The 26,516-nt window shown below is 46.2% G+C and overlaps 1 protein-coding gene across 1 annotated transcript; it reads right to left on the reverse strand.

Annotated features, from left to right (window-relative positions):
- Positions 1-91: 91 nt before the first annotated feature.
- Positions 92-18,176, reverse strand: LOC144148498 (peptidoglycan recognition protein 3-like). Its single transcript, XM_077680028.1, has 7 exons — positions 18,116-18,176; positions 17,199-17,489; positions 13,586-13,791; positions 9,227-9,380; positions 8,727-8,918; positions 6,893-7,098; positions 92-381 (listed from the first exon to the last, which is right to left on the reverse strand). Exons 1-7 carry the CDS (start codon positions 18,174-18,176, stop codon positions 241-243), a joined length of 1,251 nt encoding a protein of 416 aa, XP_077536154.1. The 3' UTR covers positions 92-240.
- Positions 18,177-26,516: the final 8,340 nt, after the last annotated feature.

Raw genomic sequence — 26,516 nt, forward strand, 5'->3', positions numbered from 1 at the left:
AGGTCATCTCGTCCTGTAAAAAGATCGCTTGGTCATCAATCAAGTCATCTGTTCTACCACCACCTAACAATATTAACGAGAGGGAGTAGTCAAACTCGAACCGCTTCATTTATTAACAAACATTTTAGCAGTGTGGTTTCGTATTGAAAACAACAATTTCTGCCTCTCTGAACTAACTTGAAAAACACCGCCCAGTTTGTTGTCAGCCCGAATGGTGAAACACTGCCGTGCCTCTTAAAGCTAGTTACCGCAGCGGTAATTCGCTAGTCTTCCAGTATAGTGAGGCCACTTCTTGATGATCTCGTACAGCATGGTACCAGGGCACTCGGTGCACATGGCGTCCTTGTGGCCATGAAGCTGGTAGTCCGGCTTGATGTGACCCTGGGGAAAAGGAAGAGCAGGAAAATTGTTTTTAAGCTACAAAAGAAATTCTGCGCTCTCCTTGAGCTCCCAAGAAAGGAAAATAATTGATGGAATAAATGTGCGGGCAACCAAGAAGGAAAATAGTCAGAAGGAATTGTTACACATGATCGAATATGTTGTTTATGGTTTTATGAAGCTGAAACTTCCATCTGCGGTGTTGGCTGTGGCAAGTTCACTTGGAACTTCCCCGGACAGGCCGCCTTACGGAGCTCATGTGTGTCTCACCATGAGCTTCTACCGTTTTTTACAGTTATTTGGACGCAAAAGGTCTCTTATAAAGTGTATTTTGTAAAGCGAAAGGTCGAAGACAACATGCGTGTGAATGAACTTTTGATGTGAGACATCGCAGCCAAGACGACGACGACGAACGAGTGCTTCCCAGAACTCATCATAATCTCAAACTCTAGTGCGAGTGACTCGCTGCCGCAGCTCGAATGCTTCTCGGTCAAGAGCGTTCTAAGTAAAGCTTAAGGTCACCACCAAAACAGGATCTGCTCGAATACAGGGTTCAGGTGATGCTTTATTAACACAAATTTAAGCGACGAATCACCCCACAGCTGGGTTGATTCTGTACCACAAGAAATGTAAATGAAAGGGAGGAAGTGAAGTGACATGTCCACTGCGGCACAGAGTGTAGCGGGCACCTGCCGAGCACGAGATCGGCATAATATATTGACGCAGCATTTAAACTTCGGAGAGTTGTCCTCGTCATAGAGGGACTGTGTTCCGAGAAGGCCTTTGCCGCCTTAGCGAAGCATTTTGACACCTTTTCGGAAGAACCAAAATGAGTCTAAAAAAATGGAAGAAATATTTTTTGCAAGAATGTAACTTAGAACGCCTGTCTAGGTTCGTGTCAAAGCCAGAGGGGCTTCACCTGGAGTTTTCTGTTTGATATGCGCTCAAAAATCCGACCAATCTTTCTTAAAGGGACAGACAACCGATTTTTGTCGCGTATATGTTCTCTAGCTCATATGAAAGCCAGCGTTTTATATAGCCCGGTAACCACAAGCAATTTCTAAACAAACTGGCGGAAATAATTTTAATTTGGCAGCAAACTTTCTGAAAACAGAAGGGTGGCGGTTCGTAGTGTCGAAACTTGGAACTACAATATGTGTCCCTGTCACGTGACCTGCAAACCTAGCAGCTACTGTAACTGCTGAAACGTTTATTTACGTATTGAAAACCTTTTAACACAAGTATTTGTATAAGGTTAAATTGTATATGTATTTTTTAGCATTATTTTGAAATTTTTTTAGACACGCCGCCCGCCGCCGCTGGGTTGCTCTCAGTGTGGCTAACTGAGCCTCCATGCCCAGAATCAACGGCAGCGTTCAGTAAACAGACCCAGTGAAGGAGCTTTGACAATTCTGCCTGAGGCAGAGGCGTTTGTTCTGCCAAAATATTTGATTTGTTTCCAAATACGCCAACGGCAGCTTAAAAAAAAAAAAAACGTCGCGCCCGGGGAGAATCGAAATTCCCGCCTCCACAACGTGAAGCCTGATTCTACCTATCGTCTATCCCAACAGATGGCGCATTCGTGCAAAATAGACTGTTGCATTAAAAAAACATATACAGGAACAAGAAAGCCTGCGATTCAAACTTTTCTAGCTGGGAACAAGTTTTAAAGCAAAGCTTTTTCCCTCTACCCCCCAAGGGTTCTTTCGCGACCGTTGGTGTCACCAGAAAACTCCAGCGAACAAATAAAAGAATTTACTGGCACCGGCGGGAATCGAACCTGGATCTAATAGACTAACAAAGCGAGAGCCCGTTGTCTTACCGATTTAGCTACGAGCCCACGCGAAGGCGGGGAAGACAGGTGGTGTACTCACGAAGCACATCTACGGGTTTACCCCCTGCGTTCTCGCTGAATGCCACGTGAAAGCGTCACGCGACCACTCACGCCCGTCTAGCGGTCCTGTGCGCGCCTTGCTCATGTGATGAGAGTTACAAAAATTAAAGGAAGCTCACACCAATGCATGGCATCTCACTTCTAGTACGCCAATGTGCTAAACCCTGTGGCCTCTAGTGTTTACGTAAAAAATCAGAGCTCCTTGTCGTCCGCCCTCACGCCAAATCAAGGAATACATTCAAATACTCCTTGATGACCAGGCCATCACTCCAAGCCCCAGCATCAAGATCCTGGGCCTACATCTCGAGGCTAACACCAAGAGTGACGTCTCTTTGCAACGCCTCAAAAACAGCATTAATCAAATCACACACATGATCAGGCGAGTTGCCACCAAGAAGCGAGCCGTAAAGGAATCCGGTACATGTCGATTAATTGAAGCTTTTGTCCGTTCAAGAATCACTTACGTCAACCCCTGCCTTCTCGGAAAGGAGGACATAAAGATACTTTATATAATGATCAGAAAGGCGGTCGAGCAGGCCATTGGTATTCTCATGAGTGCATCAACAAAGAATCTGCTTAGCACGGGGCTCCACAACACGGTGGAAGACCTGAAAGAAGGCCATATTTATAACCAGAAGGTCCGACTAAGCACTGCGGTGGGTAACCGTATGCTTCACCAGATTGGCTGGGCAGCCCAGAATGTCACTCCGCTTGACATACTCCCAGACTGTTGGCGACTAAAACTAAAGATGCGCCCTTTGGTTAGAAATATGAACCCCTCACATGATGAGGGTCACCGAAAAGCACGGGCTCAAGCGCTAAACACCACCCTCGGTGGGGATCATGCAGTTACCTATACAGACGCCTCCGAACATCTAGGGGGAGCAATACGCCATCATCGTGGCTACCTCCAGAACCAACCTCCTTGCGTGTACCTCGCTTAGGACCCAAGAAATGACGGCAGCAAAAGAGGCAGCCATCACCTTGACTCTCGCTCAACCAGGGGTTCGGAGGGTAGTCATCGATTCCTAGCAAGCCTACTGGAATTACCAGTCGAGTTGGGTGTCCTGACCTGCATTGCGCGTGCTAAAAAACCACTCCCCAAACGGTTCCATTCAGCTCATCTGGACACCCCCTCACGCTTCAATGGAGGGCAACAAATACGCCCACCCAACAAGCCTGCGCTTTTACCTCCCGTGCTATGGAGCTGCACGAGGACAGTCACCCGCTTGTCACGTTCAGGGAGATAACCCAGCATTTTCGCCTTCTGAGACAGACCGTACCTTCGCCTTAGCCTGACCTTTCCAGAAAACAACAAACTACCCTACTACTCATACAATCCAGGCTCCTTCCCACAGCCTACGCGTATACACTTACTGCATCCGAATCGCTACGACGCTGAATGTTAATTTTGCTCCGAAGTAGGAACACTCCGCCCCGTAATAGGGGTGCGCGACTTTAGCCCCGAGCACCCTCCTCTCTTTCCGTCAACTACCAAACGAGAGCAATGGGAGATGCTGCTGTCCAGGCCCTCTCTACCTACACAGTTTCAGCGGGTGGACAGAACACAGGCCGCGCGGACTGCATATGGGCCCACAGAAGAAGGAATCACTCCCCAGGGCTACACTCTGGGCCGTTCAGAAATCTGAACAGAAGTATTTCTTCCTCCTGCTCCTCCTTCTCTGCCGCAAATCTCGTCGCCTCCGTCCGCGCGCAGAGGCGGAGAAGTCAGATCGTCTAACACCGGGTTGGAGCTTACTTTAATTTTATAAAAAAAAGTTTCCACTCTTGTGCTACCCTAATACAACTCAACCAAACACCTTCCATGCTTCATGAATTGATTTAACCTTAACAAGAATATCTCTTTGAAGTAATAAATGGTGTGTTTAAGTACATTTCACTTCTCTCTGGTTTTGCTATTTGTAAAGCGATGTGAGTGAATTTAAGTGACGTCGCATGGGTAATCGTTATGGGTGCCGTTTACAGCTTTGCTTTCCAACCACATTCACGGGGTGGATTGGCGCGAATTTTTTTTAAATATTGTTTTTAATTTCGCATACAGACAAAAGTATGTTGCCGAGCTACTCTATGTCATGGTTGCCAGCATTAGTTTTGGGAGGGACACATACGGCTCGTAGATAAAAAAATTCGATTTAAAAAGTTCTAGGGCGTTATCAGCAAAACCGTTTCTCGTCAAGGTGCTTTAAGTGATACCCTTTTATTTGGGATAGAGAATATATACTCGACAAAAATCGGTTGTCTGTCCCTTTAACAATTGTTTCTGATGGGAACATGTGGCCGCTGGTAACTCCAGCCTTTTTGAAGGCTCAGAGTTGAGGATGCATTCAAAATAAAGAACTCAGAGAACTATAAGCATTCGAGGTATGAAAAGTATGGAGCGCGCACTGCATTTATTGGAGATGTTGCAGACTTATATTATTCTCTTCTGCAGCTGGAACTATCGAAGCGTGTAAAGGAGTGAATAACAGAAACCAAAGACGACTTAAAATTCTAAAGGCGGTTATGGAGCGATTGATGTTTTATTTGAAACCGACCTTAACCGGGTTAGAGGAAAATGTGCTGCTACGTCATGCCGAAAGCTTGCATTAGCTTCAGGGTCACACTTGCTCTCAGTGATATGTTCTTAGGGGAAGTTTATTAGCCTGAGAAAAAATATGCTTGAAGGCAAGGTGGTTCATATCGTCACATACGTAGACGATTATATGGTTGTCGTGCCCGAATTCGAAGCTTCACCCAATGTAGAAAGAATCCTGAAGACTTTTGAAAACAACTAAATGGGGCTTACGTTCCCCAGCAAGCTTCCTCAGGAAGGCAGTTTACGGTTCCTGTACCTTATGATGACATTTGCAACAAACCACCTTTGTTCGAGGTACAGCAAAAGGTAAGTACAACAATTTCTTAATAACCAATTGCGACATTGAAAAAAAATAGTCAAGAAGGGCATGTCCACTCTTGTACCCTGTGCCAAAAAGTCCCGTGAACAACTTGCCGAAGGAAGCTTATCCGAGCCGGTTAGAACTTTTGGAAGTTTCTTTACTTAGAACTGGGACTAATGAGATCATAATGCAAGCACCACTGAAAGTTACACCCGGCTCCTAGAAATTCTCTGGGACCTTAACTTAGCTATCAGGGGGCTCGGTGAGCTAACGTACTCAATGTATCCAAAACTTGTGATGCAGAAGTTGTCCGGGCCGCCTTGAACGCAGTGCAAACGTGGGTGCCAGATTCAGTATTCGAGGAAACAGCGGTGAATGTTGATATTCGCGGCACAAGCGGGGTTGTACTAGCTGCTTTCATAAACTAGAAGTAGAGTTATCGGCTAAAAAGAGATGCCCTACTTGATAGCCGTGATGATGGCATCAAGGAAGCCCATAAGACACTTAGTGCTCAAACTTCCTTCACCCTTGCTTTATCCAAAGCATGAGCAACCGTTTCTCTGTCTAGGCTCTGTTATGTTGGTGTTTTACCAAGTTTTTACGAAACATATCGCAAGTCATGAAAACTCCACTTTCTTTTAGTTTGAGCGAAGATTCGCGGCACCTGAGTTCGTTCTCCGGCGCATTCAGCTGCGTAGTATCCATGAGCTTAGAAAAACTAACGGTGACACGTTCTGTAATAAAGATGTTTAATTCACCCTCCTCCTATTACAGGTTGCATAGTAATTGCGGTGTGCTGAGATGGCGTACCGAAGGACGTTTGATGAATCAGAAGAAAGAATATGGCCACCGAATCTTCAAGCAGTTACAATCGCACGGTTGGTGTGCTGACAACGCAGAAATAACGCGAGAAGAATATCGGTAGTCGAGAGAGAACCGCGGCTGCAACTGTGAACAATAACCGTAATAATTATCGGTGACTTTCAGTCTATGCTTGCCCTAATCACATGACTAAATTGATTCCAAGCGAATTTGAAACTACGTTGAGTCTTTGGATTGCATGTCTGTGACTTCGATGTTGGGAGATATGGCAGTAGCGTTAAGGTAAAGGACTGGGCATATAGATGAGTGCGGCTAGCTCAGCTAACCTTGTATATGCAAAGCAAAAGCTTGGTTTAGTCTGTTTGAGACTTGGCTTCGCTTTCTTAACCTTTGATGTAGCTGTATTGCCGACCACGGCTCAAACGCGGTTCGGTCCTCTGCAACGCTCACAAAAGGAGGTTCGCGTTGCTTTCATTCGCGGCGACTGCGGTGTTCCTCTTCGCCGGGTGCAAGATGAGTCACGTAGCCCGAGATGGCCCAGCAGCGCATGTGTGGGAGGCGGCTGAATTGGTCGGATGACGATCAGCTGAGCACTCGCGACCGCGCGCTGCTCAGCTGATCAGTTGAGCAGAACGACTGAACACGTACGGCGCATTGTGCGCAGCGCCGAAAGTGGGTCCGACAAATCACGCGATGCGCTTTGACGGGCGTGTCGCAGGGGGTGTGTCTGCGGTAAAAAGATGAACTTGCGCATCCGTGGCGAAACCACTGGACGAAAGTAGTAAAGGTTTGCTATAAAAACAAAGTGCATTGGCTGGTTCCTTGCGGAGCCTAATTGGCCCTTGTTTTTTTCACGTAAATCCCCCAGTTACCGACTGAACGCGTGAGCATAAAAGCCTACCTCTCGGACGCCGCACTCGATGAGCCTTCGTGCTGCGGACAGCATCTTGGGGCTTGGCGTCACGTTCCTGAAGTCCCCTGTGAGGGCTATGCCAAGGCCGTCACGGTTGTGGCCGAGCGTGTGGGCGCCTTCCACTCCGAAACCGCAGCCTTGGTAAACTCGACCGTCGCCGCCGACAACAAAGTTGTATCCAATGTCCCACCACGCTGCGAAGGCGTTTGCATCGGCATGTTTGAGGTCGCTTGAATTGGGGACCACGTAAAAGCCTGTAATGCCAATACGCGCATAGAGTGACGAATGCGTACAATTTTCAGTGAGCAGGTCGTTTGTGCTGCAAAGCTGTATATGTCTCGGTTTCTTCGTAAAGCGTGCATGAACGGAAGTCGCAGCGACAGAGAACCGCACGGGCTCGCTCTAAGGCTAGTGTGAAATGCTTTGTAGCTCTCAATCTGATGTAGGTATCATAAAACAAATTCAGAAAGAGGTCGCTAGTATGAATGTATTGTTACACCGAGTTTCATTTATTTATCGTAATCGGTTAATTTACAGTAAATTTGTAAACGTGGCCGTTCATGGCCGTCAACATAGTATGTCTATTGATGACGGTTGTAATTCTTGCCTGCTCGAAACACATCCCGAAACAAATATACGATAATACGCGGCTAAGACAACTGTATTATTACAACGAGTTTTGTTTATCTGTAATGAATAGATCACAGTGAAGACGTAAATTTCTGGAATTCGCGTCTGCCGTCAATACATGGGCTTTTATGGTAGGCGAAGAGACAGCCTCTTGTTTGTCAGTTAGAATAAAGGTCGAGTCGTTCCAAGTTTCATTCTGCTAATTAACTAAGCAGTATGCTCAATCGCAAGTAGTAACAAACGTGTTGTCTTTCTTGCGCTACTTGGACTGCGCCCAGCCTAGCTGGTCATACTTCTGAGTGGAAGGACACTGACTTTTTGTGAGAGTTTGCATAAGTGCGTACTGCAAACAACCTTGGGCTCATGCAGAAGGGGTGGTACACATGCATTTTTGTAAATCATGGGCTTTTCTTGCCTGCATGCAGATAAATAAACTCAGACCAATTTTATAAATAAATCATTAATTAAAGGCCAGTGTGAAAATGCTAAAATCACTTGGTTGTTCTACCCCTTAACAGCACGGGAAAGGGTAAGCACAAGTTTAAAAAGCACCCCTATAAAAATCTGTGGCTGCAAGCGAAGTCTGCCGTAACTAATTCTGTTCAGAGATGATTCCATGCACAAAAAATAAAAAAAAGTCACGGTGCATTTGCCCGGGCTTCGAAGTACTGAACAGGAAACATTTTCGCATTGCTTTGGGTTAATAATAGGCTGTTTGGCCCTTTCCTCCTTTGGCTCCTCTCCTTCCACTTATCTTCCCCACCTCACTTACAATTTTTTCTTTCTCCCCCTTGTTCCAGAACTATCTCCCGCTCATCCTTCCCCCCACCTGTGGTGTCATGTGAAAAGCTGGAACATGATTTGTCACGCTAAAGGCAAAATGTCGAATCGGCTTTAGACATTTCGGAAAACTTCCTCATCAAGTTTTACTCTACGCCGATATGCCGTAAAAACACCGCGAGCACCATTTCGCTCCCAATGATCATCACTTTGTGACGCTGGCGGTAGTCCAAGTCACGCTTTCCGCAATGCGCGTAAAGTTTGTGGGTGGCTGTTCATGCAGAGCTCCAAATTTCATGCGTCAAACACTTCACGCATGCGCTGACGTAATTCTGTCGTCTGGATCAACTTCTGGTCTGAGCCAGCGAATGCAGTTAAGCTCACAGTTTCACACATGATCAACAATACTCACTGTTCTTGTCCATGTGGTAGTCCTGATAACTCCTCATCCGATCTTCACAGGTTGAGGCGTTATAGCAGTTGCGACCTGCTGTGTGGTGAATGAAGACATGCTGTGCTTGCCTGCTGGGCCGCATGAACCTCCGTTGACGCCATGGCCGAGCGCGCCACTCACTTCGGGACACTATAGGAATGCAGGGGACCTCTGCGCGTGGTAAACATCGGAGTGTCAGACAAGCAGCCGATACAAGATACTCACTGGGGAAGCACAATACAGTGCGTGATTTTTTTGTCTATTTCGTTTCTTGGTCAACGACATTTACGCAACAGTTTTCACGATTAATTTATTTTGTTTCACCTGCAAAACAAAATACATTTCCGGCATCTGTCCCAAGAATATAGGGAGCACATTTTGGCGGGGTCACAAGGGATCAATGTGTTTGAGGATCAATGTATCTGTATTGAGTGCTTAAACTACTTAATTGTAATGTGTCGACGCTTGAAGTTACCTACTCGTTTCGTTGCGAGGTGGACAGATGCGGTCCTCGAATCTCCCGCCATAGTGTGGCCATTGACCAATGTGCGTGTAGAGGGCGTCACCGGGACAAGTGGTTCCGCAGTTGGCGTCTCGGTGGCCGTGCAGAGTGAAGCTTGGATGGATCTTGCCCTGGGAAGGTGTCGAAGTGCACGCGGATTTTTTATCACAGTGTAATGGTTAGGCGAACTTATAAAACTGATACAGTGACATTGGAAAGCTTGAAAATTACTTTGACAGTTTGTAACAGTAAACTGTTTTACACACGCCCGAAATATGTACCATATACTGATACAAATTCGTCGCCGTGGAGGGCGAATTTTAGGTAGGTTTTAATACGGAAGACTTCGGGACAGCCCCGGTGAAATTTCGTAGCATTGACCCAATTCTTTCTATGTATGTATGTATGTATGTATGTATGTATGTATGTATGTATGTATGTATGTATGTATGTATGTATGTATGTATGTATGTATGTATGTATGTATGTATGTATGTATGAATGTATGCAGCAGTGTTGTACACGTTCCTCTAAAATTGGAACGAAAGCTCGTTCCTGGTTCCTTCCCAATTTTGAAATGAGTTCCCGTTAAAGTTCCTTTACTGCGAAAGGAACGCGTTCCAGTTCCACTTCGAAAATTGGAACGTGTCGTTACATTAACGTTACAATTAGGTTTCTAAATTAAAATATAGTGTCGGATAATCCTGGGGCAGAATTAAGTGAGAAATTTAAAACTCACATCGAACAACGTATATCATACGAATATTAACACCACCGGCAGCAGATTATCTGGAAATAAAAACAATCAAAAGAAACGCCCCTAGCTAGGCGAATTTTTTCAGGGAGCACCGGACAAACTCCAGATGGGTCTAGGACATTTCGGTGCAGGTTGTTTCGGTGTGGACATAACGGTGTACGGACATATCGGTGTACGGGCGTTGCGGTGCACGAATATTTCGGTGCACGGACATTTCGGTGGGCAAACTTTTCGGCGACCAAATTATGCGCTGCTTGCCTGTTTGCGACAGCCGTTATATTTTTATTTCGGCTTAACATGGGTTATGGACAACAATCTGGAGCAGTGAATTCATTTTTTGATTCATGCCATGTTTGATTTTTGGCAGGTATTTTTAGAAATTCTACATTTCTATAATTTTGTTTAATACCTCTTCCTTGGGAAACCTGTTATGCAGCCGATTGAATTCTTTAGCACACGTTTTTTTTTCATTTACGACAGGTTGTTAATTTACATTTGCTCATTTTTAGCTAAGAAAATTAACCGGTGTTTACGATGGTCTGAAAACTTTTTGTATTTTTTTTAAATTACACACCCTCAAATTACATAAATCACATGCACATGCACTCTCAATACCCAAAACATAACAAACATAGCTAGCCCCCCAGAATGTATAAAACCTTATGAAGAGCATTACGTAGGCTGGGCTGCCTTGCTAAAATGAATTTGCGAACACTGGTCTAGGATATTGTCGTGGAGGAAGAACGGGTCTTTTTGAAAACAGCCGCAGCTTCTATATGTCCTAAATGATGATTCAGGGCGTACGGGTTGTTAATACTAATTCCACCCGTCCTGTTCGGGAAAACCAACCTTGGTTTTATATTTACATGCCTACATTCACCACATTTTAATTCTTTGTCCTAGCGCCCCCCACCCCCTGCCTCTACGCTTGAATCTCGACCGGATTCGTTTTCAGTCATGTTATTTTCGGTTTCCCCTGAAAATCCTACAGGCGTGGCGGAGTTCACAGTCTCCGAAGCGTCACCGCGGTGATACAGGAAAAAGTTTTACATTCACCATGAGCTCACGAAACCTCTATAATATGCAACAAAAAGCCACCCAAAAAGCCGCTGAGAACACATTGGCCACTATCGTTTGCTGGCTACGCCCTTAAGCGCGTCGCGGTCATACCGACGGCGCCCCCACTCCAGGGGTGGTATTCCCGTGTTCTGTCCTTTTTGCGTCCCTTTCAAACGTGTCCCTTTTGGCGAGCCCTGATTGGCTAAAAGCAAACAATCGGAAGTGACGTAACGCAAACGCGGCAAACCTACTGCCAACGCCCACTGCTTAACTGGAAGTACTTCACGATGAAAGGAATGCAAAAGGGTCGTTTTTAAAAGGGACAGTTACGAGAATACCGCCACAGGAATCGCTCTTTCTTCGCCTTCAGTCTCCCCATTGGGAATTAACTCTTCCAGTCGGGCATATCATGGATACCCCAGGCATACATCACTTTTTCCCATTACAAGGCGCAAAAAATTGACTAGGCTATAGTGTGACGAGAGCCGCAACAGTCGTCTTCAACTGCTGACGAGAGAGCGCTCGTCAGCAGTAATTTGAATGAGTCAACGATATAAGGCGCGTTCGTAGCGTCCCATTCTGTGTCGGCTTTGTGGCGCAGTGGGTAGAGCACCATGTACATTGCGTTCCGCCCGCAGGGTCGAGGGATCGAAACCGGGCGCCGGATAGTATTTTCTTTTATATAGTGTAGGGGGAGGGGTGCGGACAACGACCGTGCGGACTACGACGGGACAACGCGGGTGACATCGTGAGTTACTGGAATGCTCTGCATATAAAATGTCTGCGCCAAGACGTCGCGCGCCGAAATGTCCGTGCACAGAAATGACCGCACCAAAACGTCTTGCACGTAAATGTCCGACACCGAAATCTCCGGATCCCGTATTAGACAATCTTTTCCCGCCAGAGAACAATTCTATCGGCCAAACGCGCATCCTGGCCTCCCCAGACAAACGATGAAAGGCGAAAAGCATTCTCGCGGCTACGCTATTCACCCGTCGAACGCCGCGTGAGCTCAATCAGCATGAAAGCAAGCACAAGGTCCGGCCTGCTGCGTGGTTATTCTTCTGCCTTTTACCTTCGAGGAAGCACGTACGGCTGAAGGGCGGGCAAATTGACCAGGAAGAGAAACGCAGTAGCGACTTGGGGATTTTTGTACTCGAGCCATGGCATCAAAAATAGCCAGATCCTAGCGATGTAACGGCAGGAACGCCGTTCCGGCCGTTCCTTCAAAAATATAACGAGTTACCGTTACAGTTCCACCGACTCTTAATGGAACGGTGGCGTTCCTCCGTTCCTCCAAAAAGGAACTAGTTCCAGGAACGCCGTTCCTTGTAACGCCGTTCCGTACAACACTGGTATGTAGGCATGCATGTATGCAGGCATGCATGTATGCGGGCATGTATGTATCCATGTATGCATGTATGTAGGCATGTATGCATGTATGCATGTATGTAGGCATGTATGTAGGCATGTATGCATGTATGTATGTATGCATGCATGGACGGCACTGGAGAATTGGATATCCATAGACCTTACGTACCGCACTGCGTGAGTAAATAAACTTTAACTGTAAGCTATTAGCAACAACAAGATTGCAACGCATACCAGGAGAAAAGCTCAGGAACATTACCCGCAGTGCAAAACTCCAAGGAGCGCATCAAGGCGTTCAATTGTACAGAGGGCAACACCCTTGTCTATGACACAGGTTTCGTACTTATAGCCTTATCTTGCCTCGGCCGAAAAACATTCGAAGAAAACCATTGTGTCATTCTAAAGTCTTGACCATAAATTTTGATTTCATCGTCTTTTGTGACAAGTTTTAGTCCGCAGTTTTGAGAGGCAAGCTGTTCAAGTTGAACTCAGTGTTATAGACAAGGGTGTTGCGCACTGTACATCATTGGTTTCACAAAACTCATAACCAGTACTTTGATGTCCTCAAGGCTCATGCTCTCATATTCGCTGGATCATAAAGGAGAAAAAAATTACACCTTAGTAATGCAAGCACTCTGCCATGGCGTCGTGCTTGGATAGTTCACAAGCTACATGCGTTTATTATAGTTTTTCTTGACCTTTCTTGGAAGTGGCCACACGCGTCAGCAGCCCCAATGTGCCCACGATTTTATACCGGTATGGCTGGCGAAGAGAGAGCCACAGGATATAAAATTACTCTGACATCTAATTAAAACAAATTATGTAAAGGTTGGATCTGCTGTAGAAAGCGTTCTCTCCTATAAATATCACATTTTGACGAAAGCGTTGCGATTATTTTCTGATAGTAATAAAGTTTTTGGTTAGATTGTTTTAAGTGCCCAAGTTAGCGATTTCGTATGACGTGGGTCAACTGTTCTCGCCAGCCAAAGTTAGTACTGAAGGTAAAAGCATTTGGTCTCTTAGACCGTGGACTAGGCTGTTAAAATGTAGATCCTCGTTTCAACGTTACCTGGATAAAGCTGCTTGAATGCACAAAGTTAAACAAATTGTGGTGCTTAGCACTGGAGGCACACGTAATAAGCCCCGTACTTGTGCCAGACCACATTGAATGAGCCTGTACAAACTCCACAGGGCTGCTCGAGACGGCAGGCGTCGCGAGAAGTCTCCCATAAAAGACACGGCGAGGGCCACGTTGTTGTAGCCGAACGTGTGCCGTCCACTGCGGTCCCAACCACGGGAGACGTAGACGCGCCCGTCTCCACCAATCAGAAAGCTGTAGCCGAGATCGTCCCAACCTGAGCACAGAGAATTGAAGAGGTATACGTCGCTTCTATAAATTCCCAATCAATCAATCAATCAATCAATCAATCAATCAATCAATCAATCAATCAATCAATCAATCAATCAATCAATCAATCAATCAATCAATCAATCAATCAATCAATCAATCAATCTGTTGACTACTAACCTAATATTGCGCAAAGAGAGCGCTAGAACAGTGTGTACATGCGATAAGTATAATGTAGCTTACTGGGGACTTTCAAATGAAAAAAATGAAGGAAGCTCACACTAACGCTAAGGCTTGAAGGTACCGATGTTTTACGCAACCTGTGCGACCATCACGAAGGTTTAAGCCTACGATTATAGCCGATTTGCTTCTTCGCTGCCGCAAAACCTTTACTCCATCATTGTTGCTATAACTGTGAGCTTCTTTTATTTTTTAGAAGGGATAATCATTAGACTTCACCTTGGGGGAGCGTACGCTGTGATTCGTCTTTGTCGTTCCGACAAAGTGTTGCCTCGATTACGGCGACGCTAGAGTTTTTGTTTTTCCCATCTTGGCCAATCTGCCTAATTGGGTATTCTTGGCTTGACAAACGTGCGCAGGGGACGCTGGGAGGTCGTCGCGAGGCACGCACACACGTGGGAGCGCTCGGCAATCTGTTGGTATTTTTAATACCATTGGCTAAACAGCTTCGCTGTAAATTATCTGGAGTACCGCCGGGTTTTAGATCATCAAACGTGCAAGGCCGCTCGATGAAGTCGAGCGGCCGGGATCAAACAGCCTTTACCACCGCTGGTGACGAGTCCGCTTCTTGGTATTGAGGTCTCTCGGCATACCACCCCTCTCACTTTAGTGCGCAGCACTTAAGCGTCCACCCCTGTGACCGAGCGAACGAAGGGAACTCCGAAGAAGGAAAGAAAACGGGGGAGGAAAGTGTGGCGAAAGTGTCAGGGGGAGGGTGGTATGCCGAGAGGCGGCGTCAGAGAATCCCAGCACGCGCTGTGTGGTGCACGTACGCGGTTTCTATTACGTCCTCATCCTTGCTCTTTTCTCTTTTAATAAAGAAACTCTCCCTCTCATCGTTGCGTGGCTCATTCGAATCACGTGACATTTTCGCGGAAAGTTCAAACGTGATTTATAAAACATGCTCGGCGGCGGCGACGCGCTGCGTGATAACGGCAGATTAGCGCGCGCAGCCGCGCGTTCGCTGATCACGCGATCACTTCCTCAGACGCAGCAGCTATGCGCCTTGACCGAGAAGACTGCAGTTCGCGCTGTGCCCAAATTTCGCATTAGTGTGTATAGTGATTGTCAGCCATTACTTTTCGAAAACTACTTTCGAGTTCGTTATTTGCGAGGTTTTTTTTCTGTTTAGTGTTATTATCTATTTATGCATCATTTAATTTTAATAATGTGTTTATTTTAGCACCTGAAATGGCTAGACGGCATTACATGAGGGGAGAGCTCTCAAAATAAGAAAAAGAAGATTCACAGGTGAAAAGTGCGCTAGGTACTAACCAAGAACGTGACAAACAATCGATTTTAGAAGGAATAAGAAAGGTAGGAAGGTGCGTGCACGCCAAAAGAGGAAATAAACAGCGGAGGGAATGGCCAAAAAGTAAATAAAGTTATCAAGCGAGCAAATGTAGGATCGAAAGAATTTTAAAGACATGCAGGTGCTCAAAAACGCGCAGGATATCGTAATACAATAAAGCGTCAATCCAACAATGGGAGAAAAGTAAGTTGGGTTTATTATATGTTTGATCATGATTTTTGGAATTGCACCCAGCCTCTGATTAGAACCAGTTTTTGCGAAAGATCGTTCCAATCTTTGCCACTGGCATACAGTCAGCAAAAGGCTTGTCTATAACGCTCGAGTGGCGTGCTCCGGATTGCACGGGATACACCTAGTGATAATGCCTGGTTTGAGATATAGGTAGAATATGCGCAAGCGCGGCCTGTATCGGCGCGATGGCTGTGTTCCTCCTCGCTGTGCAGGTCGCCATGGCTTCCACACCTTCTTTGACCGCAATAAGCGCTGAATGCCTGCGCTGCCGGGCCGGGAAACAAAAGTGGAGATTACCCGCCTTAGCGCGCACTGTGCGAGTTTTTCTTCTGCATTATCTTTGGCACACAGCTGTTCATTGCGTCATCGTACTGCCAATACGTTGCATGAGTACCGCGAGCACCACTATCCGGTTTCTGCGCTCGGCTTTGCACATTACTGCTGACGGGTTAACGCCACAATGCCTAATGCTGTGTGTTAGCGATCACGGACCGAAATCTAGTCACCCTAAAACAGCGGCAGCGATGCGTTTTCGGCGCGTTTTCGACGGTTGTTCGTTTGCTCACATACAGAAAAAAAAAAACGCCACTCTAAATTGCGTCGGCACTGCGAAAACTAAGTGTTGCGCGTAAATAAACGCAGCCAATGCTGTACTAACAATCGCCAATCTTCGTTGTTGTTTCCGGCCCGGCAGCGCAGCGAGCACTTTTCACGGCGAAAGAGTTAAGGTACGGCAGCCAAGAATTAAGGCACGGCACAGCGACAAGGGAAGCAGCCATCGCGCTGATGAGGGTCGCGCATGCTCAGATTCTACCGGTCTGAAACGGGGCGTCATCACTATAGGTCTCCCACGCAGTCCGGACCACGCCGCCCGCGCGTTATAGCAAGCGTTTGGCCGACTGTACGTGGCGGCATTAACTAACGGCTTCATAATACGTTAGTTTCTGCATCATACATCATACTACATTATGTTACATTGATAAATCTAAAGTAATGATTAATAAACATGTCGGAAGCATTCTGTTCAGCATATGTAACGAAGCGCTAGAAAAAGTAGGAGAATATAACTACCTCGTACAGGTGGTCTTTGCTGACCCCAACAACGAAAAAGGAATCCGGCGCAGAATAGGTAGGGGCTGGGGTGCACTCGGCAAACATTCCCAAATAATGAAAAGCAAGCTACCTCTATCACTGAAAATAAGAATATACACCAACGCGTCACGCCGGTGATGACACATGTGGTGGGAACTTGCTGCCTTACTGAACAACTTGAACGCAAACATAAGTCACAAAATTACGTTTCCGGAAGTGGGGGCCGACGACCTAATCCACCTCAAAGAAGCATGAGTGGGTGATTAAAATGGGACATCCAGTTAAGTCCGATCGTATCGCTTCCATGGTAACGTGCACTTAACAAACTATAGCTGTGTTTCAGGGCTGGTCCCTATTAATTTATTCTTGGCCGTATTCCGCTAGAGTTAAAATAGTGAGTTTTTATTTTTTTGCATTAAAAAAAAAAACGTCTTTCCAGGCTTGAATAAAGCTGAGTGATTTACGAAGGGTTGGTTCCGTCAACTTAACGACGTTGTATTTTATCTTCATGGCTCCTTTAAGTTTTTTTCCTCCCCTACCTCTGGTGTTCATATGGAAGTCCTGCCAGTATCTCATCTTGGCCGAGCAGCTGGCAAAGTCGAGGCACTCGTCTTCCGTCGTGTGGTGCACGAACAGCAGCCTCACTGGCTGCACCCTGAGCCGCTTGGGAGGGTCACGAGGAGGCCGAGCACCCCACTCCTGTCTCGTCACGAACGGAATACCCGAGCAGGTCAGAAAGACTCGGTAGAAATGGTCCCAGGGGGGCCACACTGACTGTAGTGGACTCAGGAGGGGCCATTGCAGGTTCAGCTGCCACTCAATGGCCGAAACTGCGGACACGTGAAGAGGACCTTTGCTTCATGTTCTAGTGACCGATATCTTGTGTCCGCGTTATTCCTAATTTGAAGCATTCACCAACATTATGGTTTCTTGTTTTTTTAACCATTTTAGCGAAGCACGGAAGAAGGAACTGGAAAGAGCAATTGAAGAAGAATTATCTGCTACGCGAACCACAGTAATAAACACTGTGAAATCACGTTGATTTCGTGAAGAACGCGTAGCGTTGCAAAATGGCTAAAAGACATTACTATAGCGCACTTAGCAGGTCAATGTGCAATATGCGGGTGTTCCATAGATAAATTTTATAACCTTTCGTACCCTCATCAGCAGACACGTGAAACCCGCGTGAAAAGTAGCACACCAAAGAATGAAAACATTTGCGTGATCGATATTTCTTTGTCCCTATGCTCTAAACAGTTCCTTTTCACACAACAGTCCGTGAATCAGCTCGGTGATTAACTTCTGACTGTGCCGCCGTATCTTCCTTTCCAGGATCTCCACACAACTTAAGTTATGCATCTATTTTCACACAATTTCTTCAGAGCCTAAATTCTTGGTAGAGTGGATATAAAATGTAAAACAGCAAAATTGTGTAAGCATAAAACACAGGACTTACCGTTCTCAGTAAGTACCAGAGAGAAGAGAAGGCCAGCAACGGTCCACTGCATGTTTCTCATCTCGAACAATCTCCTCAGCCGATTTACGCTGTTTCTATTGGTCACCACGGGGATGATGACGTGCTCTTCGCGGGATAATGTCCCTACGCAGTGTCGGGTGGAAAGCAATAAAAAAGTGCGGCATAGACTATATTCGCCGTTATTCGGGACTGCATGGTATAGAGAGAATAAATCACGCGTTGGGGAAGTGTAAAACGGAGAAAAATTGTGGAATGTTGGAACGCGGTTGATAACGGTCGACAATGCGGTTGAAAACGGCTGCGGTTGACAGGGGTTTATAGCTGCGTTTTCAATCTGAGAGCTTGCTGTGAAGAAGCACTGAAACTCTGCACGGAGCAGTCGGCGCTGTAAGCACGAACGCGGTTTGCTTAGGTGCACCCAGCGCCAGCTTTAATCAATCTGGTGGCACGCGCAGTTACGCTCCTACATAGCCTTCTCTTTGTCCATCCCCATCCCTTGGAACGAGCGAGTCATTAGACGCTTTCACTCCGCAACCGCATGAGGCGCTGGATTGTTCATGGCTGAGGTTGAAAGTCACATGACGCCTTTAGGATCGAGCCACACTGCGTAAAACGTTGTAAAGGCTTTCATAGATTCTCTATGCTATTGTTACCATGTGTAATAAGAAATTGCTCCTTTTAATTAGATCTTGGGACATACTCGCATAAACTCAGTAGCCAAACCACACTTCAGGGAGGTTACCTATGTAAGGTTTGAAGCAACGTTTCGGTCCCCGTATGATCACCGCAGCAATACTATGTTTCCCATGCAGACCAATTGTAGGAATTGTCTACTTAAGCGAGCGAAAAAATTGCTGAGCTACCCGTGGGAAAACTTTGCGACACAATTCGACAAATTTAGAGCGCTAGTATAAATTCCTCCTTTGGTCATGCAGTGAAGAACGAGGAAGGGTTGTTGTTGAGATTACGCTTATTCAAGCGGACTCGTGCTGCGCTAAAAGCAAGAAGAAAATACAAGCGGCGAAGCACCATTTAAGAAACTGTGGATCATGCACAGTCGAGCTTCGGCGAGTTGAATGCCGCGTCGTTTCTCCTGCGAGCATTCATTTCTCATCACTATTATTTCCGGAGACATCGAATTAGACCGAGAAGATTGTCGATCACAGAAGAACAGTGTAGGCTAGTGACAACTGGATGAAACCGCCTCCCTATCAAACAAGGTCCGGAGTGGCACAAGACGAAATGAGCGAACGCAGGCTCAGCTCGAAAAGAATGGAATAGCCGGGCGCAGCTAGGCGCTGGTAATAAAACAGGAAAAAGAAACATGTTAGCGGCAATACATAAAAAAATTATTTCACGAAATCAAGAACGCAATTCTGAACGACGGGCCGGATCAGAAACTGCACTGTATATTAATTCTTCTAACTGCGCATGCCACAAGTATAAAGAAGCCCTAACTCATTGAAATGACTTACTCCGAGCAACTCATAACCAACTTTTCGTATATGACCCAAGCAGAAGTTGAATGAAAATAAAATATTTTCAATGTACCAAGGAAAGCGACTACTAGCGATACTTACGTTCCAGCCGGTTCAGGCTCACATGAGACGAGCCGTGAACATCAGATCAGTTGGATCACGCAAAAAATTCTGCGTCTCATTATGGGACACTTGCAGTCGTAGCACGAGCAGTTCCATCGTCTGGATATCTGGACGTTTGACGTAAATCGCATTTAAAATGTCAACTTTAAACCAATTTTACTCGTTTGGGTTTGCGGGAGCGCGTCTTCGTACATTTGCCGGTCAGTACCCATTGATCTTATTTTTCGTCTCTTTGTTATGGCTGGACAATGCTAGCGGGTTTTGACAAGCCTGACGCCAGCGCTGCATGTGGCCTTCGCATTGTGATCAATGTTCACAACGCTGTTTTAGAGCCCACACGTGCGCATGCAGAAGACAAGAATATACTGATACCCTACGTTTGCGCGAACCTAAGTTTGCACGAACTCCACAAATCTGGCTATTTGTGAGCCTTCAGTGTACACTGCATTACTGCGTAATACTGTGCGTTCCGTTGCAGGCGAACAGCAGTAATGGACCCCCCAAGCCTTTCTTCCGGAATGTTTCGAACCCCGCAACTAGCCGTGTATGGGTTATTCCAACCTCGGAACGATTGATACCCTAGGAGTCTAACTTTAGGACCTGCTTCATGGAGGGCAAGTACCGAGGGAGCACCCGCTTCTGTAGCACCAGCATTTGCACATCGGAGCGTTTCCTGCCAAAACCTCTGCAATTTCACTACCACACCCTAGGATGTTCTTGTGTTTGACCTTTGGTCTTATCATGTATTGGTTGTGGGCTGCTCCAGTGCTACAGGGGCGTTAACAATGGCTGCCATTTTCCGAAAGTAATTGTGCATTGCATTTCAGAGTGCCTCGATGCTACAGCTTCATTAGTTACGAGGGGTTGATGGAGATGAATAAACTAGGGCCTTTACTCGAATAGAGCTTGTCTACAGGGGCGTCTGAAGGAGGAAACCGTTCCTTCATGTTGGAAAGTTCTTTTTGGGCTGACAGTAGCGTCAGCTGTTGCCCTCCCTTTGGGCGGCAGTGGTGTGGAGTTTTCAGGGGAGTCTACCTGAGGGAGGTTGCTTTATTAGTCGGTTTTCATGGTTTTAAGTACAGCGTTTTCTTACCGCAATAAGTTTATCTCGGCGCCAATCGATTGCAACTCCTTTATGAATCTGTAGTGTTGCAAAAGGGAAGGGCGGTGGGGGGGGGGGGAGAGAGAAGGATATTGTAGTGTTCTGCTGGGAAGTGCATGTGGGCAACTCGCCTGTGTGTTACGGGGGTCGTCTTTTTGATAAGACGAACTTGTGTTTTTCTTGATAACCCTTTTTCAGGGACAGATGTGAAGTGCATAATTGTCTGTTTGAAAGGCTGGTGCGGCGGCGAGGGGGCGGGATACGCGGAGCCTAGCGACACCTGGTGGTGTTGTAAGAAACCCAGAGCTGCATGCGAGCGAGACCACAGAAGCCACCGCAGCGCCCGGAGCGTCGAGAGAAGAGTCAAAGAAAGCTTCGCTTTAATACGGCAGCAGACCCCTGGCATCAGCTGCCAAAGTTGCTGCGGCATGTTCCGTGACATGCGTGGGAATTAGATACCTTCCCAAAGCAACATGTAGGCATACCGCTCACCCTTTCGGCCCCTTTCCACTTCGTTAACGCCGTGCCCGACGAGCACTCGTTCCTTTCTGGTAAACCATTTTAGTTGAACGTTCGCTGGAGAGGCATACACCCAACACTATTTTTGTTGAAGCGCTATGCTGCCTGCGCCACTTGTTCAACTCAATTCCGAATGCCCAGGTAGCAAGAAAAGCTGCCATTTATACCCGATTGTCCAAGCTAAGCCAATGTGTCTCCTACCCACCGTCTGGCAGGTGAGTTCTTTATTTAAAGCGAAGATTTCTACGCCTCACTTATGGCGTCCGTGTTCACCACATAACGCACTGCGCAAAGCCAACTTTCTGTTATGATGGTGATGATAGTGGGCGAAGTTAAGGGTAGTTGAAACACGAAGCTTTCTCTGGTCGAAAGCCAATTCTCCGAAATCCGAAGCCCAAAATCGAAATTGTTGCGCCCAAAGAGCGCTGCAGGAAAGCCGACTTGCACTTTGAGTTTCCACAAAGGTACATCAAGTGCCTGAAGAAAAAAGAACTATGCACCGCTCCGTCTAACGACGATGATGGTTGAACGGGAAGCTTTCTTCGCGCGAAATCAAATTATGAAGTGTCAAAGTGAAAGCTCAACGAGTCAAAGTCCAAACTTACGGCGATTTAAAGTCCAAACTCAGACGACAACCATGGAATACCTCACGAGAAAGCTTCGCGTTCGACCGTCGTCGTCGTTGGACGGAAGGGGACAGAATATTTTGAAACAAACTCCTTAGCTGGGGCTTCCACTGTAAAGTTTAGGAAAGTATATGCAAAAGAGACCCCATTTTCTCGATTCCGTCAGTCTTAGGAGGTACCATATTTTCGTAGGGATAATTTTGCCAAACCAAACCTTGTTCTGCGGCAAAAGGTAGTTTAGCATGCCCATTTTAATCGCCGTCGAAATAACCACGAGACAGATGGTGAGCATGGAATTTGACGCTCAAAATTAAACAGCACAAAGCCTGTCACAGTGTTTAAGGCAATCACTTGAGTCGGATGTTGCAACTCAGCGAATAATACAAAACATCCCTATTGCTCACTTCCTCTTATTCTGGCGTCCACCTACAAACAAATGGTGTGTCCTCTGGCTGGGGCCACGTTTCAAGGCTGCATTGAGCAGGTGAAAATTTTCCAATGCTCTGATGGGGGTGTCTTCCCTGACAAACTGAACATCACAATTCAGTGCCGTTACACGCACGCGTGTACTACCGTCTGCTTTACAAGCCATCCGGGTTGACCTTATTCGCTCGTTTCTGGCGTTTGGGCCTGTTGGAATAAGGATAATAATAAGAAGAACAATAATAAGGCAACCATGACCCTCAGCCGGAGCAGCTGCCATGTTGAATGCTGGCTTCTGGCCACGCCAAGATTTCGCTAGAGGGGCCCGCATGCGCCCTTGGAAACACACGATCCCAGCTGTCGTGCTCTTACGCATGCATCACCAAGGTTATTGTACTGCGTAGGAGTATTAGTTGCCAGCATCCCTAATGTGTACAAGTTTTGAAGCTGTAACGGTGATATATGGGCTGTCCGTGAAGTCACAGCATGTTACACGGAACCACGGCTTTCTAGGTTGAGTACTGAGCCAGACAGACTAAATTTTCCTTTGCACATATAGCCGTGAACTTCAGCACGACAACAAAAAACAACAGGAGTGTCCAAAATAAAACGAACAGAACAGTGGAGTGCGCGCTGCGCAGTTTGAGTACACGGGCCAACACAAAATACAACGCACAAAATACAATACAAAATAATACAACACGGGTCAACACAAAGAATATAAAAAACCACCAACTAAGAGCCTTTTCCCCTTAAATTGTAAGACAAAACTAACAATCGCAAAAGGAAACAGCTTTCAGGAAGCGAAAAACGCTCACAGGTGGGCCCACGCACTGTCACTAGATAAGGTTACAGAGTATGGGCACCCTTTTCTCCTATTGTTCCGTGCCGCCGCCAGGATCATTGGTCAGTTCGCATAACATGACATTTGTTTACACTGCGACGGTTCATGGGCACCGCCATTTTGTTGTTTATGCCTTTTCTGTCGGTCAACTGTGGTTATCTCATGTTGTGCTCCCCGCTCTGCGGCTGCGTGCGACTCGCGTCGTTCCGAACGCGAATCAAAGCTAACGCGTTTCGCAGCGTTTAATCTGCAGAAGTGTGTCCGAAGATGCCATGTTGCTGCGTCTTCGGCAGTATTGTTCTTATTTATTTATTTATTTACTCTATTTATTAAGCTTGCTACATTCGTCCAGAGAAAATTTTTGTAGGCGATACATAAAAAGTGTTCAGCAGAAACGGAATCACGAATCTCGTAATATACAAAACTAAAAATCAACAAAAGCATCTTTTAAAAGCTAGCAGAAAGGAGCATTCTACAACATCACATGACAACAGAGCCGATGGCAAAAAAATAAGGGAGAAAAGGAAGACATCACGAAAGGCGAACTAAAAAAAAAGGACATTCTATAAAACGGGTCACAGCGGTCATCCAACAGTGCAGTGGGCAGCAACACGCAGCAGCAATAAAGAATAAAAAAACGAAAAAGAAATAATTGACAGGACCAAGGTCACGGCAATTCAAGAAACACCGTTTTCAATGTCGCCACGCAGGTAACACTTTAGAGCGATGTCAAATCTAACACCAGATGCGCAAACGAAGTTTTCCGGAAGCTTATCCCAATCGGCAATCGTGCGTGGGAAAAAAGAGGATATAAAAAGCGAGGTGCGGCAATGAATTTCTCTGACCCTTTTGCTATTGTATCTCGTTTTTGATTCGTAAGCAGGTGGTTTTAACTAAGTCTGGCGGTTAATAGCTGTTTTTTTGTTAGCTATCTGGTTAAAAAATAGTAGGCGACATACTGTGCGGCGAGGTTGTAAGCAGTCACAAGACAGTTCCTTTTTTATTGCGGAAACACTGGTATTCTTGCCGAACGAACCAGTGACAAAGCGGGCAGCACGGTTTTGAATAGCTTCTAGTTTGTTAATGAGTACCTTGGTGTTCGGATCCCAGGCAGCAGCAGCGTATTCTAGTATTGGGCGCACATTAGTCACGTACAAAGTATCCTTTACGTACTGTGGCAAATTTTTAAAATTTCTTCTATTAAAATTAAGTACGCGGTCAGCCTTCATCGCTACGTTTCAGTGTGTTTGGTCCAGGTCAGGTTTGATGAGAATATGAGGCCCAGGTCATTAACATGCTCTGAAAATGCAATGATTTGTGTCTTTAAAAAGTAAGTAGTTACAGTATTTGACCGTCTTCGGCTCAAACGCATGCAGTTGCATTTTGAGACGTTGAATTTCATATTCCATCACACAAATTAAGAATACTGTTTAGGTCCAACTGTAATCGAGCGGCTTCATTTGGATTGTTAATGTCCCTATACAGTAAGAAATTATCAGTGTATAGCCATAGTTTTGATGAAACGTTTACACCTATACCATTAAAAAAAACGAAAAACAACAGGGGGCCGAGGACGGACCCCTGCGGGACTCCTTAGGTGACGGGGCCGGGTTCGGATTCAAAGCCATTAATGAGAACCTCTTGGGAACGATTCGAAAGAGACGTGCGCACCCAACAAAGCTCGTTGCCAGGGAGACCAAGAGAATTTATGAAGCAAGTGATAGTGAGACACTACATCAAATGCCTTTCGGAAGTCTAAAAATACACAGTCTACTTGAGTACCTGAATCGAATGAAGAAGAAATGTCATGACAGAATTCTGCTAATTGGGTTGTGCATGAATCCCCAGCTCGTCAACCATGCTGGTAGTTCATAAAGCAATTATTTACCTGCAAATGATCGAATATGTTCGAGTAAATAATGAGCTCAAGGTTTTTGCAACACACGCTCGTCAACGATATGGGTCTGTAATTGGGCGCCCGGCAAATAACATCGCAAAAGTTAGTGGTGAACCCTCAGAAGAGGCAATCTGGCAACACTGATAAACACCAAAATGGCCGCCGTTGCTCACTTGCGCGCCTAAGTGTCCGCACTGTATCTTATCTAGTGAGACTAGGCCCACTGTCACAAAGCGGCTCAGCAAGGCACAAAGACCGAATTCCTGCCCTTGTTGATACGGCGTCATTCGTCGAAGCGCACCCGAGTGTCGCACACGTGGACTGCAGAGAACTCCTACTGGAGACGGGGTGGCGTGGATTCGCTCGAATGACTGGGCTAAGCTGGCCGCATACATGAGATGCCGGTTTCTCATCGTCTCATCCATTCTAAGTCTCGTTTCAGGTGAGCAAGACGACATATCGTTTTCGTTCTTGTGCACCTAGAGTGACTGATTAGAACGAAATAGATTTCTCTAATGTCCCCTTATACGAATTCCTCTTATGCCTTTCAGCTGAAACAGTGTTCTTCCTAGAATCCATTGGTACCGCAGGGTTCCACAGGGTAGCCTATGGCTACTGCCGTGGCCACCTCCCGAGTCTGGGATTCCTAAGTGGATTGCGTGCGCCAAATATTATCTTCGTGCCTCTCCCGCAAGGGGAAAGCCGGTTCTCAAAGAAGCGGGAACGCCTTAGAGAGCAACCCTTGCAGCTAGTCTTCGTGTACCCCACATAGTGTCCGGAGAGTTACGCGGATTCATCTTGTCAGGCTTGGTGAGGTTCTGGCAGGACTTCCACATGGACACGATAGGTAGAAAGAATAAATCTTTATTCATGAGCATAACTGCTTATGATGGCAGGACGCTTGTTCGGCGGGGGGAAATCTTTAGTCCGGGACACCCGTGCTTTGAAATTTTATTGTAGTCGTGAAAAAAAAAATTGTACAGGAAGTTTGACAGTTCCTACCAAAAAATATCGGTCGAAAGAGTCACTCAGTCTTCCTTGTTACAAGTTGTCGGGTGCTCCATTACGGGAATGTGCAACACTGTGGGTCTGCAACACTTTGCTATAGGCTTATAGTCCTTTTTGTTGAGCGTTGTCCAATGCTCCAGATCGGGTATGTCTACAGTGTGGGTCTGCAACACTTTTCTAGGCTTCGGAGCACGCATGCAGAATTCAGAGTACGGACATGGATTTCCTGTGGCCGGTCTTTGTAGACTCTGGTATAAAAACAACAAAGTGATTGATTCAATGATTTATTGGTGCATGGCAGTGTGCCCTAATTTTATGAAGCGCTGATCGATACCCCACTGCTGGTGTGAAGTACTCTAT

Source organism: Haemaphysalis longicornis, unplaced genomic scaffold (genome assembly GCF_048455015.1).
Source record: "Haemaphysalis longicornis isolate Haplotype H1 unplaced genomic scaffold, Haemaphysalis longicornis Haplotype H1 scaffold_8, whole genome shotgun sequence".
NCBI classification, from domain to species: domain Eukaryota; kingdom Metazoa; phylum Arthropoda; class Arachnida; order Ixodida; family Ixodidae; genus Haemaphysalis; species Haemaphysalis longicornis.